Source organism: Monopterus albus, unplaced genomic scaffold (genome assembly GCF_001952655.1).
Source record: "Monopterus albus unplaced genomic scaffold, M_albus_1.0 scaffold346.1, whole genome shotgun sequence".
Lineage (NCBI taxonomy): Eukaryota > Metazoa > Chordata > Actinopteri > Synbranchiformes > Synbranchidae > Monopterus > Monopterus albus.
Genome location: NW_018128226.1, coordinates 75,234 through 93,577, shown reverse-complemented (window position 1 = coordinate 93,577; position 18,344 = coordinate 75,234). Strand labels below are relative to the sequence as shown.

The following is an 18,344-nucleotide window of genomic DNA, read 5'->3' as shown; positions in this document are numbered from 1 at the left end:
CCCGGTGGTAGGAGGAACATTGGGGACTTTGGCCCCGAAACTGGGAGAGTGTCTCCAACAGATCCCAGGAACAACATCTGAGATCTCTGTCCGGAAGAGTGCAGTCCTAGATACTGCGCAGGACCCTCAAGCCCAGGCCTCTGGTAGAGGACCTGAGCTTGAAGGAATACAAGACCGCCCCAAAGTGGGAGCGAGCTGGGAATTTATATACACATATATATGCTGAGCACAACAAACAGCACGATCTGCCCAGTCCAATCAGATCCAAGTGATTTGCAACACTGGCCACAACTGGTCCATCAGAGTCAACCTGAAGAACGTTGATACAGCACTAGTGACAAGCGTGGCTGTGACATGTCGTTGCTCTAGGTGGACTAATAGAAATAACAACTCTTAAATTGGCTTGTTTCTTCCAATCAGTAGATCAAAACTGAGTTAGCTGCTCCAACAACCAACCTCTGTGTCTGCTGAAAGTCTTTTTTTCCATAGCCACCGGTAATGAAAGTGAGCATCACTGTGCACACAGAGATCTTTTGACTTTCAGTTGAATTCTGCTTCACATAAGGCTACGTGCTGCAGTTATAGTCATGGCACAATGTTTGTAATTAAGCTTTATACCAAACTTCAAGAGAAACCTTTCCCTCTACATAATGAACAATTTGAGCTGAGCGCCACAAATACAGACATTAACTGACAACAATCACACAAAATACAGACTTCAACTCACCAGTACAGGGACGTCTGTGCAAAGCACAATCAGCGGTGACAGATACCTCAGTTGTTAAAGCAAAAACACTTTCGACTTTATGAGGAAATATTGCTTTTATGAGTGCAACAAAGAAAAACGTGCTCAGCTCCCTGCAACAAACCAAGCCAACTCTTAGACCAGAGGAATTAAGCAGAGGACGACTGCATGTTGATTAACTGGAATGTAATTTCCCAGAGGTGCGGGCACATTGACTAACTTGATAACAAGTGTTTTCTAGAAGACGAGTTAATGAGACCTGAGAGCTGGACTAATGACAAGCAGCAACCAGGCTCTGGCTCCGAGGGAGACGGGGAGATGAGAGCCAGGTAATGGTGTGGTCATAAAACCCATCATCCATTAGCAGTGACGCAGGGCAGCACTGAAACTTTGACTCAAATCAATCAATTAGCTGACAGAAACTCATCAGCAGTTTATGAAACAAACGTGCCAAACATTCTCTGGTTCCAGCTTATGAGATGTGATCGGATTTTCTTACTGTGAACTAGAGATTTTTAGGATGTGAACTGAGAGTCAGATCATTTGAAGACATCCTGCTGAGCTCTGGGGAGTTGTGATGAGCACTTCTGTACCATTTTATGACTCATCAGTTCATCATTATCATTACAGAGCCATTCAAGTGTTTACAGGTTTACAGCAGCTGTGGTGACGTGGTACGGGAACCGACAAACCTCGAACATGAATGGGAGATGTCCTGACTTTGGACCAGAGATGTGAACACGACTGAACAGCTGTGCTGGTGGGTGGATGTCTGTGTTCTGTACAATTCATTTGTCGTCATTTAGTATAATATGGGTGATGCTCAGCTCAAATCTGTCATTACACAGAGGAACAACTGTCTGTTGGTCAATGACCTCTGTGTAAACAGTGATGTTCACATTCATACCCATCAGCTGCAGGAACAGGATTCAGGGGTTTTTGTCGCAGAGAAAATGTTCTGTTTGTTATGCGACCTGGGTGAAACTGAAGAGAACTGTGGATAACGAACTGGGACCCTGAAATGTTTGGCCTGTAAAACAGAAAACAACATGTCCGGCCAACAGTCCAAACCCCAAAGATGTTTAGTTTACAATGAAATGAAAAAAATAAATTAAAGAGCAGCAAATCCTCACACTGGTGAAGCTGAAACATGCCAATGTTTAGTATTTGTAATTGAAAAATGACTCAAGTGATTAATCAGTTACCAAAATAGCTGGCAACTAATATTCTGTTGAGGGTTTCAGCGCAGTTCAAATCATAAAATTCACGTGGGAAGGTCAGTGGATTACTGGATGGGTGTCATAAGCTTCACACCGATGTCTAGCATGAGCACGTGCGCACGCACGCACACACACACACACAGTAGAAGAGAGGAAGTATGGAGTGACGACACAAAGTGTAAGAGAAACAGAGCAACAAGCTTGATGGAGGCAGCGCTGAAGACAAAGAGGAGACAGGGTGAATTAACACAGTCTATTCTCACAGGGCTGCTGAGAACTAGAACAGTAAGTAAACCTAGTAGAAGCCTGCAGGGCGACCGTGGTCCCCTGATACGCCAAAACTACTGGCACACAGCGTGTGTGCTCAGAGCCGAAACACTCAGAGGAGCCAGCACAGAGGCGCTGCCGCCGACTGGAGGGCAGGAGGAAACAGGAAAAATGACCCTCCGCATTTACACTAAACACAAAAAGTCACCTCACAACTAGAGCCAATATGTCTGCAAGCAGAAGTAACGGTGGGGTTATCTGTATTAAACAGTTAATGGCGACACCATCAGAAATTCTAGTCTGGGACATTTGGTACTTCAGGACTGAGTCTCCTGAAGCACCGAATGTCAACGTGCAAAAAAAGGCAATACTGTGTTATTAGAGCAACAGGTGGTTCATCCTTAGCAGAATGGTTTAAAGAAACTGTTGTGTTCGTGGTCAATCCTCTATGTGATCTCAGGACCAGCAACAGTAATGGAAGAACCCCCAGTGAGACCAATAAGAGCACTCAGCTCACCTCCAACCACAAGCAATCAGTGTAGTAGATGTAACATCCAGTGGGAGTACAGGAGTTGCACATTGCTTCCAAGGCTAAAAGTACCACATAGCAGCAACAATGGAATTAATGGAACCACATTGTACTTCGTTTTGTGGTTGGATGACACTGGCAAAACACACACAAAAATACAGTGGTTGTGTGAATGTGATCACAATCAAACAGGACAGAGTTCAACAACTGTTTTATGGAGTTGTCTGTGCAGAGCATTGTCATCCCTCTGCAAGAGAAAGTCATCCAATCACAGCGTCTACTGCATTTCATCAGATTCTCTGAAGCAAAAACACAGAGACTTACCAATTTTCTGGTTGAAAATTTTGTCAAAAGTCAGCTCATCTCTCTCCTCGAGGTACTTCTGCATCACACTGCGAATGCTGTGAACACAAAGTGGTGGGGGTGGAGAGAGGAAGAAGTGGATTAATGTCATTACCAGTTCACACAGCCAGATGCAACAATAAGTGGATGTCAGAGGCTCCGGTCCCATGCTCCTCCACCTCCATCTGTGATCCCGGCCTCACTTTGGCTCTCTCCATGCCACCTGTCCCCTGACAGAGCGAAGCTGCAGGGAGGGAGGGAGGAGGGACACACGGGAGGCTGCGGGGGCACCTGGAGAGATACAAGCTACCCTGGGAACGGGTGTTAATGAGAATGAGATCGGGGAGGACGAATCAATTAGCACCCGCTGTACAAACCCATTAACACTACATCAGCATCCAACATGCATGAGAGCAAGGCGCCCAGCGTTCACCTACAGACACCTTGGCAGGCAGAGACTGAGCATGTACAAGCGAGAACAACCTCTGGCTCCTGGCAGCTAGGTTAGACTTTCTCCAGTATTTACACTGTGATAGTGGGTGTTCTTTTTGCCCAGTTTGTTCTTGTGGCTAGGTGCTGCTGTTTTGTCCTCCATCAGCAGACAAACTACACAGTCACAAATAACCTTTTACCTCCAGGTTCAAGTCCAAGTACATAGATATAAATAGAAGTTTCCTGAAGAAAATGGGTGTGATGGCTGGTTGATAATCCAGTGATTTCTGGATGGCTTGATAATCCTAAAACTGCTGGCTGACCTTGAGCTGCCTTGTGTGCGAGTTACAGATGCAACAGAGTGAATGGGGACTTCAGAACACTTCTGCATTTGACTAAGCACGTGTGCATTACAGCTGGTTAACTCATGAAGGGCACATATCATGATAACAGGCATCTTCACAATCAGTCAAGGTGAAATATTGAGCACTGAGGAGTACGAATGGTCTTTATACTGGCTGAGATGTAAATACACAGCAGGTCTATGGGACTGTCTGTAAAATGCAGTGCATAAAAAGTTAGCAATGACAGCACCTATTTACAAAGAATTATGCACATTTCTACATGTTCAATAGTCTTGGTAAGAGTCAAACTGCTGATGCATAACAAGACTCTTTAAAACCAGTATTGATACATGAATATTATACGTAGCACAGACAGCTTTCTCGTTACAGCCATGCTCTGTAGCTAAAACAATAATAAAACCTACATATCCCTCCATCTGAAATGCATTCTTATTGAAACTTGTCAATTTTGTGATCCAATAAAATACTACAACCTGTACTACAACTGCTACAGTCAGAGCCTCCTAGTAGGTTGTGTGAATGCAACCTGGGCCAGTGCATGCAGACTTTTATAGGAGAGTGGGAATAAAGGGTGGATGCAGCATTTCGACTGCAGCCGCAGCTACAGGAACAAGAACCTAGGAAGTAAACACTTCCTCTTTTAGAGCAGGCCTGTTTGTGTGCCCCACTGAATCATCAGCAGCTGACTCTGGGTTATATGTATGAAGCCATAGCACTTTGGAGCTCTGGTAGTATTTACTGTAAACGGCTTGCCTACTTGGACTAAAAACAGGTACTGGAGGGGCGAAAGTTACCAGTACAGTATGAATGGTTAGTGTAGCTGCAGAGTGTTGTGCAGCTGTGGGTGAGGACACTGGTAATGAAACATCAGGTGCTTTTAAAAAAAAAAAAAGTCAATCTTGTGCTTTGGGTTTTTTAGTTCAGCCAAATTACACAGAACACTTTACTTCACTTATCTCACCGTGCAAACTGTTTGTATAGTATCCCTCTAAGATGTCTTTCACCACCCAATACAATAAAGGTAACCTGGGAATTATGGGTGCCAACTGAATTTTCACATTAAAACCTCAACAGCAACCTCATATTCTAAACACTTCCTGTGTTACTCTGAATAATACTCTGACCGTGCTGCGAACAGGTTTCATCACTTTCACCACAGCAATCCTCAGCAACAGCAGCTTTATCCATCAACATTTGCTTACGGGAGCGGATGACCGCAGCAGACAAAGAGGCTCCTGCTGTGCCGATGCAGTCTGAGTGACAGAACCGCTGCTGGTACACAATGATAAATAAGGCAACATTATCTACAGGGGATCGCTGTGACGCTGAAAATTCATGAGTGGTGGCTCTCACAAGTGTATAAATGTAGCACAAACACTGGTGTTGGACTTTGAGCAGCCCTTCAGTCAGAGAAGTGACATGAAAAAAATAATCTGAGTGAACAAACTCAGAGCTCATTAAACACACTCACATGTGCCATCTTTAAAACACACAACAATCAGACACTCAGAACCAACGTATCTGCTGTAGGTGTGAAGCTCCACGTGCCCACAAAACGCATCTGATTTTACTAAAGAGGAAGAAATTACTGAGCCTTTCTTCGTATTGCGTCCTGACAGCCGCTACAGCATCGACACATTTCTGAGGAGGTGCGCATTTGCTCCAGAGGGAGCTGCAGCAGAGTACAGGGGGGACTGGGAGTCAGTGATCGTGGTCTAACTGCAGCGGGGAAGTCAGGAAACAAAAAGACATTGTGTGCTCTTGAACAGTGACAAGTGCTAGCATGGCTGTGTCCTATGCTAGTACCTGCTATATGCTAGCTGAGTGGGTGGATACAGCCACAGTGCGCCTTGCTTTTGGCTGCAGTCACATATTTCCCCTCCATTATGTCTGCTCCAGTATGAACCAGCTGTTAGCTCACTTAAAGGAGAACACATTTACCTCAAAGCAAACACCATCTTAATAAGTCAAAAGCCTCTTCCACCCTTCCACAGGCAACTGTTGTTTAAACCCCCAAAATCTATGGCAGTGATGACAAAGCAGCACCTGATGCTGGGAGACCCTTACAAGATTATCTAACACACTTATACATCCCCCAGAAACGCCCTTAACAGCATGTCAGTGCATTAGACTTGAGTGACAGAAAATTACCTGGCAATTATCCTGATAACTGAATAAATCGTTTGAGTTGAACTCCAAACATCTGATGTCAGGTTTTAAATGAGGGCACTTGTTATATCTCCATGTACTTAATAAGGGTTACCTGAAAAAAAAAAGCATTCTTCCCTGCTCAATTAAATAATTGAGAAATTATTTGCTTTATGTGAAAACAAAAATAGTTAGCTGCACCCCTACAGTGCTTACATTAAAAGTCTGACTTTTTTTTTTATTTTACTTCCTTCATGATTACCACAACAGACCGTCAACAGGAAAGCTGCTCAGGCCACATAGCTAATTCTGAAAACATGGGCCTGTACTGCAGTAGATACTAGTATTTGTAATGAAAACGTCCCGAAACCCACATATCTACAGTTATGTTGTGTATGCGGTACAGTGCTGAGGTCTGACACGAGTAAGAGAGCAGCAGTAAAAGCTCCCTGCAGCGTACAGGATCCACACTAGCACAACTCATCAGTTCTTCTTCTTTTCACAAGAACCATTTCAAATTTCCAGTCAAGTAAAAGCACAAATACCCTGAGCTGCTGATCTCTGTGCACACAGCGAAACAACACTGTGTTGGTCACCACTTCACAATACAGGAAGTGTGCAGATGTGTCAATATTTAAACACACTAACAGGATGTCACTGACATTTCTGTTGCTGCTCTGTGGGCATGTAATTGAACTGTGTTGATAAAATACCACACAGCACTTAGTGTCAAAGCTGTAACATATTGAATTTTACTTGAGAATTCAATCTGATCCTCAATAATTAAAGATTCAGAGGTCAACTTTGTGTCTTCTCACAGTCAGACAAAAAGCAGCGTCACATCTGACGCCGTCAGTATCACCTAACAAGCTCAGTTCATACCCGAGGACAAAAACACGACCCGATCAGAAAGGAAGAACACTTATTTCTGCCCATTTAAGCCTCTAGACATGTAATTACTCTCTTTACCAGTTAGGCTTTGAAACCTGTTTTTCTGGCTACTGCCTGGTGTGTAGGTTTTAGGAGGTGTCCACGGAGCAGTCCACAAGACAAACTGTGCAAAGCAAACATTTCCTGTTAATTCCCTGAGGCACTGCAATGATTGTAATGTAGTTGTAGTTTGGGTTTAGACACCTTTATTGTTTTTAAAACCCAGCATTTGCCACTGTTTTGTACTCAAAAGCTAAAACAAGGCTACGTCAGTGTGGGCTGAAGCACAGCAACAGTAGTAACAATGTGACTCTCAGGATTTAGCACCCTGTGTGATTATAACACGATGGCACCATCCACATAGATTCTTCAGCTGAACTGCCAGATCATTAGAAGCTGACTCCGCAATTACAAAAATACACCGACCGTCCTAACCCGCTGCCAAAACAGAAATTTCAAAATGAAACACTCATCTGGTTAAAACTTCCGCTGTATCCCAGCTGCCTGAGAGGTCTGCTCTGCATTGGTTGTCTTTGTTACAGTAATGCCTTTGCTCCTGAGGGGAAATATAATTAAAACAGAAGTCAATTCTGCCACCAACCTGCTGCTCTGAGGTGACGCGTGTGCAGCTGATCGCAGGATGAGATAAAATCCTGCCAGCCCTAATACTAACACTGCGATCTTTTCTCGCTGCTGCCAAACGACCTGCAAGAATGAGAAAAGCGACAGAAACAAGCCACTAAAATACTGAAAATGAGTTGAAAGTAGGCAAGATGTGTCTACGAGAAACCATGGCTCCCTGAAAAAGGACACAGGCTGCATGTTAAGAGGGTGTGTGACAGAAGTTTCTACAGAAGCTTAGTGGCTCCTTGTACACTTAACGACAATAAAATTTAAAGAAAATCCTTAGCGGCAATATGACGTCGGCATGTGCCAACCATTGCGAGTTTGTTGCCTAATCAGTTCAAGACATGTAGTCCTCGGGGAAGCCCCGCCAGTGGGATAGTCCCTGGAACTGCTTGGTCAGAAAGTGCCTAATAAGAAAATACTGAATGTCACCAGCCTGATTCTGTGCATGAAGAAGCACTCGATCGAGGAAGATTGGTTTTTACTACTGAGCTACTGCTCTATCCGATGGGGACGGGATGAGTGATATAAGATGATATGAGACTTAATATCACCTCATTTTGTTTTGTAAATCATACAGATGTACTTTTTATGTTTTACTTTGTATTTTATTAAGGGGTGTAAGGGTATTCGCACTGAACCTATTCGGTACAGATGTGTACTGAATGCCAGCTTCAAGTTAACATCAGTGGTTAACATTGGTGGACCAGAGTGAAATGTCCAGTGCAAACAACAAGGCAGAGCTAGCAGGCCCTCCCTTACCATTAAGGTTACAGACAAGTAGATAAGGAGTCTTATTTGCTTCTTTTTTATTTCACTCTGGTCTGCCACTTAGTATTAAACTATTTTACTTTCATTTATTTAACATTTCGTTAAAATTCAATTAAATTCCCCTTACTGTACTGAAAATGAACCGAACCATGACTTCAAAACTGAGGTACATAACAAACTTTAGTTTTTGTGTACCATTACACTCCTAATTTTATTTTGATGTCAGCTTAACAACTGTCAGTCTGTGCTTTGGCTGCTGAGATAACATATTAGCTTGCCTAACACTAGCTAATGTTGCTAGACCGACACGAGCTGCTTTTTGCTGCTTCTGAAATCTTGATTAAGATGATGAAAATACTGCATTTAAGAGTACATACACTGACCTCGTACAAAGTGTCAGTCTTGTCCAGATGAGTGTGGACAGGCGCTAGCTGTAGGTCAGTACAATACATCACTGCAGGGATAAGCTAGGTGAAAGTATGAGGGACTATGTAATAGTCAACTGAGGTGCAATACTCAAATCCTGGGGTAAAATGCATGGTTAATATGCACATGTGTAAATTCTGTTCAGCCAATGCTCTCTTCTCAGACTTAAAGTCGCCACTCTGTTGGTCTTTTTGAGCAAGAACATGACAATGCATTGGCTAATTTTTTTAAATATTAAAACAATAGAGTGGCCTTTTACGCTCTAACAAACCACTTCTGACCGAGAACATGTACTTGAACTTACAATGCGTGTTTACTAGATAAAAGCCAACAGTTTTATTTTATAGTTGATATATGTTGTTAACTACAGCTGATAAGATGTAAAAATGAGGGATGTAGTGAGAGGACATCTTGTGATTTAAGGCCCTCAGTAGCACAAACCCTGAACCTCTGAGACTCGAAGTCCGTTCTCCCTTCACCTCCTGTATATCTTTGTTACGTCTGGTTTCATATGGACTGATCTGCCACGGTGGGCAGTCCAACCTCCCTGCCTCTCATCTCAGCTTCCTCCAGTGTTGCTGTCAAACTCTCACCTCTCTGCCACAGCCTTGGCCTGCTGAGAATGTAGCAGGGCCACGCTATCTCCACTGTGCCACATTTGACTGGCCCCCAACGAGCATGCTCCTGAAAGCCTCACACATGCACAACTGCTAAAGCTGTGTATACATAAAACTTTGTCAGTTTGCACACAATCCCTCTGGTCTTATCAAGTTCAGCTATTTTCAGGCACTAGTTTCACAGATATATGCTCCGTCTTTCATCTCACTCCTCTCGTGTTGGCTGCATTATTCACAGATCTTTAACAAACCATTCCAAATTAAAGTGATTCCTCTGAAGCGCTCGAGCGTGATAATGATATGTGAGATAAGGCTGCACAGGAAGAAATGTTGCCATTTCATCCAGCTATGTTGGATGTGTTATTGTAAGAATAATGGCTTAGCTGCCATGATGACAGCTGGGTCATTATTATTACTCGCAGTAATATGCACATTTGCTGGGTTTTCATATTACTGTCTTGTTTTGGTGTCTGATTTACTCAGCAGTCCATTAGCTGGAGCTCCTGTAGCATAGTGGGCAAAAACAAGAAAAGCTCATATCTAACCAAAAGTCACTTAATAAACCACATTCACGAAAGCAGTATGCCGTGCTTGTTCATCTGAAACCGCCTCTCAACGATGAAGCCAAAGACGGTATGAACTATGCATATGCAGGTAATACACCTATCAGGTGATTTCACCGATTACTGCCTCCTCTCTGGTTGATAACGCGCTAATCAAGTCAAATGGCTTGGTGGAGTCTTCAGTTGGAATGAATCTGGGATTAACTTCTAGTGTCAATGTTCTGCAACACGGACTCTTGACTGGGCATCTGCTGAGGGGCAGTGGCACACAGTTACAGTGCCCAACAAGCCGATCCCGATCAGGCTGCCAGCCAGTGGCACTAAACACAGCATAAACCTGGTATGTATACCCTATCGGTCTATGTGAAGGAGAGCTGGAACTCCACTCCACTGGCATCACTATGTAATCACACCACCGCTCAGTACCGATCAGTAAGGTGTTTACCATCACCTAGGTAGCAGAAGAACCCCCACAGTACAACTTCATACACATGTACAGACTTAATAAAAGCAGCTCATTTAATGGTCAAGTGCAGCTCTTCAATGTGTATGTCTGGAAACAGCACACAAACTCAAGTTGTGAAAATACACGTTGATAAAACCATCTGAGTGCTTCTTCATGCACAGAATCAGGCTGGTGACATTCAGTATTTTCTTATTAGGCACTTTCTGACCAAGCAGTTCCAGGGACTATCCCACTGGCGGGGCTTCCCCGAGGACTACATGTCTTGAACTGATTAGGCAACAAACTCGCAATGGTTGGCACATGCCGACGTCATATTGCCGCTAAGGATTTTCTTTAAATTTTATTGTCGTTAAGTGTACAAGGAGCCACTAAGCTTCTGTAGAAACTTCTGTTGGCAGACTGCAGCACCCTCTGCCGCTGGGGACGTTTCTTTTTAAAAATGGCAGTTTGCTGAATTGTCTCAGTGTTTGACCAGTAGACATACACTTATGTCACTCGTGGTTCCTAATGTGCTGGGAGAGTATCTAAAAAGAAGCCCCCCAAAATGGCATTTTGATCATCCTGCAGTGTGGACACAAAAAGGAGAAAATCTAATGAGTCCTCTGTGTGTGTGTGTGTGTATATATCGTAGCCTGGTACGTCTCCTTCCTCTGGGCCACAGAGCTCCACTGTGTTGAGAAACTATTAAACCACATCAGTGTCCACACCGTTGCACAGGGTGACATGTTCCTTCATCACCGTGAACACACACAGTCCCAAACACACCATCCTGCTGCTACAAATACTCTAGACCAAATGTAGATTCATCCGCTGCTGAAAATAGGCCCCATCAAATACAGTTTCCACAACTGTGATACAAACTACAGTGAGCAGTTAGTCCAGGAATTTTTTTATTTTTTTTTATAAGGTTCTTTTAAGGCTTTACGGAGTCAGAGGAATATTTTGCAATTGTATCAGGCTTTTTTTCCTGGTTTTTCTGTTTCAATGCAAACAAAGGAAAGAAACATCAAAATACCAAATAATTTGTGACTACAACAATTTTCTGGGATAAGTGGTGCATTATCTGACAGAAATGCAGGGGTGTCAATCTTTTTGGCCATGACCGTTAATAACCTTTGAGTGTAGGTATGATTCTTTTGGTTTCAGTAGATACTGGAAATTAGATGTGGTAGTCCACCAAATCTAACCGAAGAATAGCACAATTTGATCAGTCCTCATTTCCTACTACAGCTGTGGAAGGAGAGAAGGACGTATGGAAGAGAGCATCCTCACTTCCTGCATCACCAGCACCCACTCTGCACAGAGGATCACTGGCAACAGCCTATCCAGCATCAGTGCTATTTACAAAAACAGGTGCAGGAAAATGGCCTCTAGCATCATGAGGGACTCTACCCATCCAGCTAACAGATCGTTTGTCCCTCTCCCTTCAGACAGGAGGCTGTACAGCATTAGGGCCAGCACCACCAGGCTGAGCGGCAGCTTCCTCCTGTTCTGCATCCTACTGAACAACTGCTGCTATTATCACTATTCTCTCATACCAGGGCACTGCTGCAAATGAGACAATCTGACACTTTGACTGACATTACTGCAATGTCACTGAACATTCTGCTGCTCCTTATGCACACCTGCTACTCACATTGAACCAACTGAACTAGAAACTGGTGACCATGAAACTCAGTGGACAGACTAACAGGGATCAACAAAAACAATAAGTAAAGCTATATACTGATGTTCAGTTAGCACTGTATTGAACTTTTTTTCTATTTTTCACCTCCCTCTCTATGACCAGTAATTTATAGTGTTTGCCCTGTTGGTTCAAACGGATTTCCTCTAATGCAGCCACTGGTGAGGCTTTTAGATTCTTGAAGGAATGCTCCATAGGAAAACGATGTTCTGAACATCAAAAATCCCCTGATGTGTGGTCGCTACCTTAGCCAGGCACAGTTGCCACATTACCTGCTCCTTCCGCGCATCCTCTAAAACCAAAACAGGTCCAGACGGCCAACGTACAGTTTCGTTTTGACACCAGATTCATCTTTTGTTTGCTGGCATTTGAATTTGCTTCTGCTGTGGCAGTTTTTAATACGGTAGCAACACCAAAGCCAAACTTGTCTTGAATTTTTTGGGTCCACTCTGACTCACTTCCACCACGTTTCACACGAAGCGTGAAGCAAAAAATGGTTCATGTGTCAAAGCTTTAAGTGACCACGAAACCACCTAATGTCGAAAAAAGTCACCACACGAACCTGTGTGCAGAAATAAAGCCCTTTCAGACAGGAATTTGCCTGCTATTTCACATCTAGCTGTCATATTTGAATAAAGCACCGAGGCAGGTAGCTGGCAAAGTGTGACCGGCAATTTTACCTGGTTGGGCCTAGACAAACAGCTGACTGCTCTCTAACCAACTACGTCTGAATTGACGTGGTCAAATTGCCAGGAAGGGCTCAAGATAGACAGTGCTACTAAGATGTACGTGCACACAACATTTCAAGCAGTAACTGTTGAGGAGGATGTGAAATGGATGTAGTACAAAGTTCATTTTGAACTGGCACAGAGAAGATATGGTACCATATTTGAAAGAAACTATAAGCTTTGAAGAAACATTCTAGATGTAGCCTAACAGGTAAAACATGACATTGTTTTCACTACATGTGAAACATGGGTTTGATTCCCACGTTGATTGTATTATTATTTCCTCTCTGTGTAATACACTTAAAACCTCATGTGTGACCACAGCAGTAAGTTTTTACCTTTAGAAATATGAGGAACACATCTCCAATACAGTTCACTAAATGTTCTTGTTAAAATAAACAAAACAAGCATGTTCTGTGAGGCTGTGCAAGTCCACGCCTGAGAAGACTGATTGTGTGACAGTGCAGACATGGGAAGTGGGGAAATGGAGATAACTGTTATAGCTCATAAACAATACTTTACTATTTGCCCAGGGTGTGTGTAGTGAATGCACTTGTGAGACTGGCAGGAATGTGGGGACTAACCCTTCTTCTGTAAAAACAGTATTTGTTGCTCTAGAACTATGGGCTCGTCTGTTCACATGGCACAGATGTAGCATATGCACACAGTTTACCTCCAAGAGAGAAATTAAACTGAAATGTTCCCATGCTGGTGAAAAAGTCCTGTCTGGTGCTGATGCCACATAATACAAACAATCAAGCCGCACTAATCTCCAATACTACGAGCCCATGAACGTTGTGATCCCCGCCTCTACCCCTTATAGTTCAAACATCCCGCCAACTTTGAAGCACTTCCTTGATCAATGGCGTCATACTCTAACTGATAAAGGCCTAAACAGAGAGTTTCACTTTTCACTGCCTCGAGTACTCGACACGCTCGATGCCCCAGTTTTCAGGCAACCATCACTAGCAGTTTGATGTCGACTTGTGCTAACCAACATGCTGAGTAGGGAAATCTAAACAGCTGTTGTCAGGGGAGAATTCAATAAAAAACTGAGGCTTTTTGCCTATAAATTGAAAGTGAAAATGTTTTCTCAAACCTGCCAGGAGAGCAGGGCACTTCTGCTTTTTATGATAGATAAATGGATAAATGAGGTGTAACAGATAAAGGCCCTTTAAAGCAAATCTGTCAAATAAGTAAACATTTATTTGAATTATTTGATATGCTTCTAAATCTTGATATATGAATGGCAATTGATCTTATCCTAGCACATTTAATTAGCCATTATAGAATACCATTAAATGATCTCAGCTGGTTATAGAAACGCACCATCTGGATCACTGCTCTCTTCTGATCTGCCAAGGCAGGTCAGTAAGTGACTGGCCGCTCTCCTCCAAAAATCACTCAAGGATACAATATTGTCATTGTTTAAGCAACACTGACACTTTTTACACATGTGTAGGTGTGTCAACAACAGTTTTCTGTTTGTGATTAATAAACGTGTGTAGTACAAGGTAACAACTGTAAACATGATGAACACAAATTAAACCTGACAGTGGCGCAAACTGACAGCTGACATCTGCTCTACACAGAGCTGCTGTTCACACAATGGCTATCATTTGACTAAACCAAAACAGCACTGTCACATTTACAAACCATTCTGAAAGGCAACTATGTTAATAAACAAATTTTAACCACATCCTCTTCAATCAAGTCACACGCTACATGCCCATAACCTGGTCTGAGGACACATCCTCAAGCCTCTGGTGAGCTGTGTAGCAGGGACAGAAGGCTCTGCGATTATGTGTAGATGCTGGAGGGTGGGTGCATTATTTAAATCAAGACTTTAGCTGTGGTCTGGACTGATGGTGGGTGCTTGCAAACAGCACTGAAGAGCAGGGGTTCTGGATAAAGATCTGCACAGTACAACTGCATCAAAGGCTTACAGTGCCCACAGCAGCAACCTCAGTGAATGCACTGCACGCCTGTGAGCAAACCAGGGCTGTTTGACAGATCACTTTGGCGCACAGACAGCAAGGAAAAGCCATCGGTAACGCTTGGTACTGTTTGGGGAAAAACATGACAGTGTCATGAGACACATTCTATGTGTATCTGCATCACAACCTGCTGCCCTTAAGCTGTAGAGGATCTTCTTAAAGGCTTACACTAGGTTAACTTCTTACTAAGTGATGGTATAAATACCACTCTCATTAGGGCAATGCGTGGTTTACTGATTCGTGAAGCCGCAGTTTGCAGCATGTTTGTAGAAATCAGTCATATTTCCCTCAGAATCTACATAGAGCAAGTCACAGGTTTGAGAGGAAGCGCGCCTCCGTCTCCCTATATGGCTGCACGGCAGGCGCAAAAGATCATCCATTTGACATGCAATCGAACAAAAGCATGAGCCACAGCACAACATCAATTGTTTTGTAAATGTGGTTACCTGGGTTCAGGCAGGATGATTTTCTTACTCGCCCGGGCCGCTGGAGTAGATTTGCTCTTCTCCATCGCCATCAAATAACTGACATCGGCGAGCACTGCTTCGAGGTCCGCCATCTTTCGACCCTGGGACGACCAAATCAATAAAAAACGGGGATGGGTTTTGTCTTAGGGAATTAAAAACAATGTCTTTGACAAGATATGTCCAACATCAAGGGCCTAGGTGCGTGACAGGGCCAGCTGAGCGCACGGCAGGGCTGACCATCCACGGGAATGGTGTCGTTGTCTCCGGCTGTAGTCTGTGCACTTCGCCTCAAACTACCATCACTGTGACACAAAAAGGAAATTCAGGAGGGAAAACATTGGGTGGTAGGTTACTCAAAAACCAGTCAGCAGGCCCGCTAGGTCACCGTCCTTGTAATCCCATTTAGTTAAAAAAATCTGACGTCTTGTGAGGAGCGGGGGGAAATAATGCAAGGAAAGGACTGAAGGTCTGGGTTTGAGTCCAGGACTTCCTCGCTTTATAGTGATGTGAAAGGTCTCACAGACTGGTTTCACACACCAGATGCTGGATGTGGAGACAGCTGTCAAATCCTACAGGTCTCTGGGGATTTCCCTGGTCCTCTTGTGGGAAATGTGCCCAAACGACTAGTTTGTCTTAAGTGCGGCATGTGTTTCGTGATTGTCCTTCAAACGTAAACCACCGAGCTGTCGAAAATTTGTCAAATTTCAGTGGCTGCACAGAAAAAAATTGCAACGTTTCCTTCTTTACCTCGACAAAAACCCGTTTTATATTAATAAAACACGTGTTAATTCAGGAGGACGGATACTGGTGACAGGGTGAAGTGTGTACCATCGGGGTGCTAGGTCGGCGTCCTTATCATCAAAAATGCAGGAGCGTATTGGCACAAATAAAAGTGACACAGACACAGGTTGAAGACGAGCTACGACTCATGATTAGCATTCCCTAAAATCCACACACCGCTGCTGTTTATGTTGCCGTCGCAGCTGCTGGTTGGCTTCCTGTGTAGGCTCAAATGTTCCGCCTTATCGGCTCATCAATCGCAAAAATGTCGCCAGAAAAGATGTGGATTAACACTTTAAGAGGTTTAGCACCAAATCTTGTCCAAGCAAGCGGATATAATCGGTTAATCACCGACCAAATCCAAACGTCCGAAAGCGACGTTTTAGCCTAATCTTAATATCGATATTTGGGTTCGCCTGCTGGTTAGCCACCACGCTAGCTAGCAAAATGAAACCTGCTAACCAGTAGGCTAACTAACGACTGGAGTAATTAATCCGCCCGCACATCTATTTTGGATTTTTTTTTTTTTAAATCTCAGCAGATACTTTAAAATGCCCTCGTTGGCAGTAGCAAACACAGTCACAAGCTGGCACCAACAGTTAACACTGGCTCGATTTCAGAAAAATTTACTTAAGCTAACGTCTGCGAGTAAACTGGACGCTCGCATGGGGGAAGTCTTGCGGCGTGTCCAAAAACAGAAAAGCAGTGTTCCGAAGTGTAGTGGAGTCAAAAATAAGGGCAAAATGGCACAAAATAATCCATAGCTGCTTGGTCAGTTAACCCGAGTGTTAGGAGGACTCTCCTCCTCCGGAGACTAGGCTAGAGGCGCTCACTCTCGCCTGAGTATCTTAAGCAAGTGTCGGTCCCCTACTTCCCGAGCGGCCGTGTGCCAAACGTTTCGTTCACTCGTCTCGATTAAGTTGTTCGTTTTCCAGTTCCAATATGGCACATGTGTCAGCTGAAGACCCCCCTCAGTATACTTCTGATATACTTTTCGCTAGCACACTGGCACAACTCGCTTTGTGGTTCAACTTCCTCCCACTGCGGCGGGGAGAGGTTTGTAAAACCCGGAGCGGGTCGTTCCTGGCGGAGCTGGACCACACCGGGTGTCGACAGAGGAAATGCTTTGTATTTTTGCTCTTTTCTTGGGGGACATTTTACAAAACATTGTAGTTTATGGAACCAGAAATGAAAATCTAGCTTCGTGTACAGCTGGCGTTATTACCACTATTTCACTATGAGGATTTCCCTTATGGACCATTTGATTCAGTGGTGAATTACGACTGGGAATAGCATCGACCAGTCTAGTAACAGGAAATTTCCCAGGGGTGGGGGGGTTGAGATAAAGAAAGACACATCGAGGCCTTTTTGACTCATTACAGTCATTTAACATGCACACTGGCTGCCATTACCCCTCTCATCATGTGCCAGTGTTAAGTAAGTTGCTTGTCGCATTGAATCTGAGTAGTCACGAAGCAGCTTCCTCTAACAATGAACATTACAAACATTACAACACAGTTAATTATTTCCTAGGCGATAGGATGCCCCAGTGAGCTGGTGTGTTGTTTTGATGGAAACGCAGTGCCGTTTCCTGGCCAGCAATGGTAATGCTTCCAGTACACCTACAGGCCCACAGACTGTGAGATAGTGCATGGGAAAGGTAGACAATAAAACATGACAGTGCAGGAAAAGCATGCTGCACCTGAGGTGTAACTGGGGTTATAAATAAATACATAAATAAAATCAAGAAATTGTCTGGCTCCAGCTTCTCTAATATATGGAGTTGTTTCCTTTCTTTAACATATATAATAGTAAACTAAAATATATTTGGTGTTTGAACTGTTGTTCAGCTTTAGGGAATTATAACAGACATTTTTACCTATTTTATGACACTGTATAGACCATATAATCATTAACTGAGACAGTGAGCCACAGATCAAGACGTTTGATTTGATTTGATTTGATTTGATTTATTCTTTCAAGCATGGAAAGACAGTTGATATGTCAACACACATAATTTTACACATATCCAACAAATGCTAATCCAATATCAATTTGCTTATACCTAGTACATGCTTGAATGGAGTAGGAAGAAATCAGACTTATCCAGTCCTACCCCATGACATCATCTTACATCATTGGTTTGCAAGCAGTATCTCTACATAAATAATTCTCTTCTACACCACACAAGTAATATACTAAAAAAATATAACAGTGTTAACATTCTTACATAATTACAT

At 43.4% G+C, this 18,344-nt stretch overlaps 1 protein-coding gene across 1 annotated transcript in view; it reads right to left on the bottom strand.

Annotated features, from left to right (window-relative positions):
* grk3 (G protein-coupled receptor kinase 3) overlaps window positions 1-17,193 on the bottom strand; it is a 56,101-nt gene extending 38,908 nt beyond the window's left edge. Inside the window, exons 1-2 of the mRNA XM_020625111.1 lie at window positions 15,304-17,193; window positions 3,086-3,162 (exon numbers count right to left, since the gene is read on the bottom strand). Coding sequence (XP_020480767.1) covers window positions 3,086-3,162; window positions 15,304-15,416 — 190 coding nt within the window. The 5' untranslated portion in view covers window positions 15,417-17,193. The remainder of the gene's footprint in view (window positions 1-3,085; window positions 3,163-15,303) is intronic.
* Window positions 17,194-18,344: the final 1,151 nt, after the last annotated feature.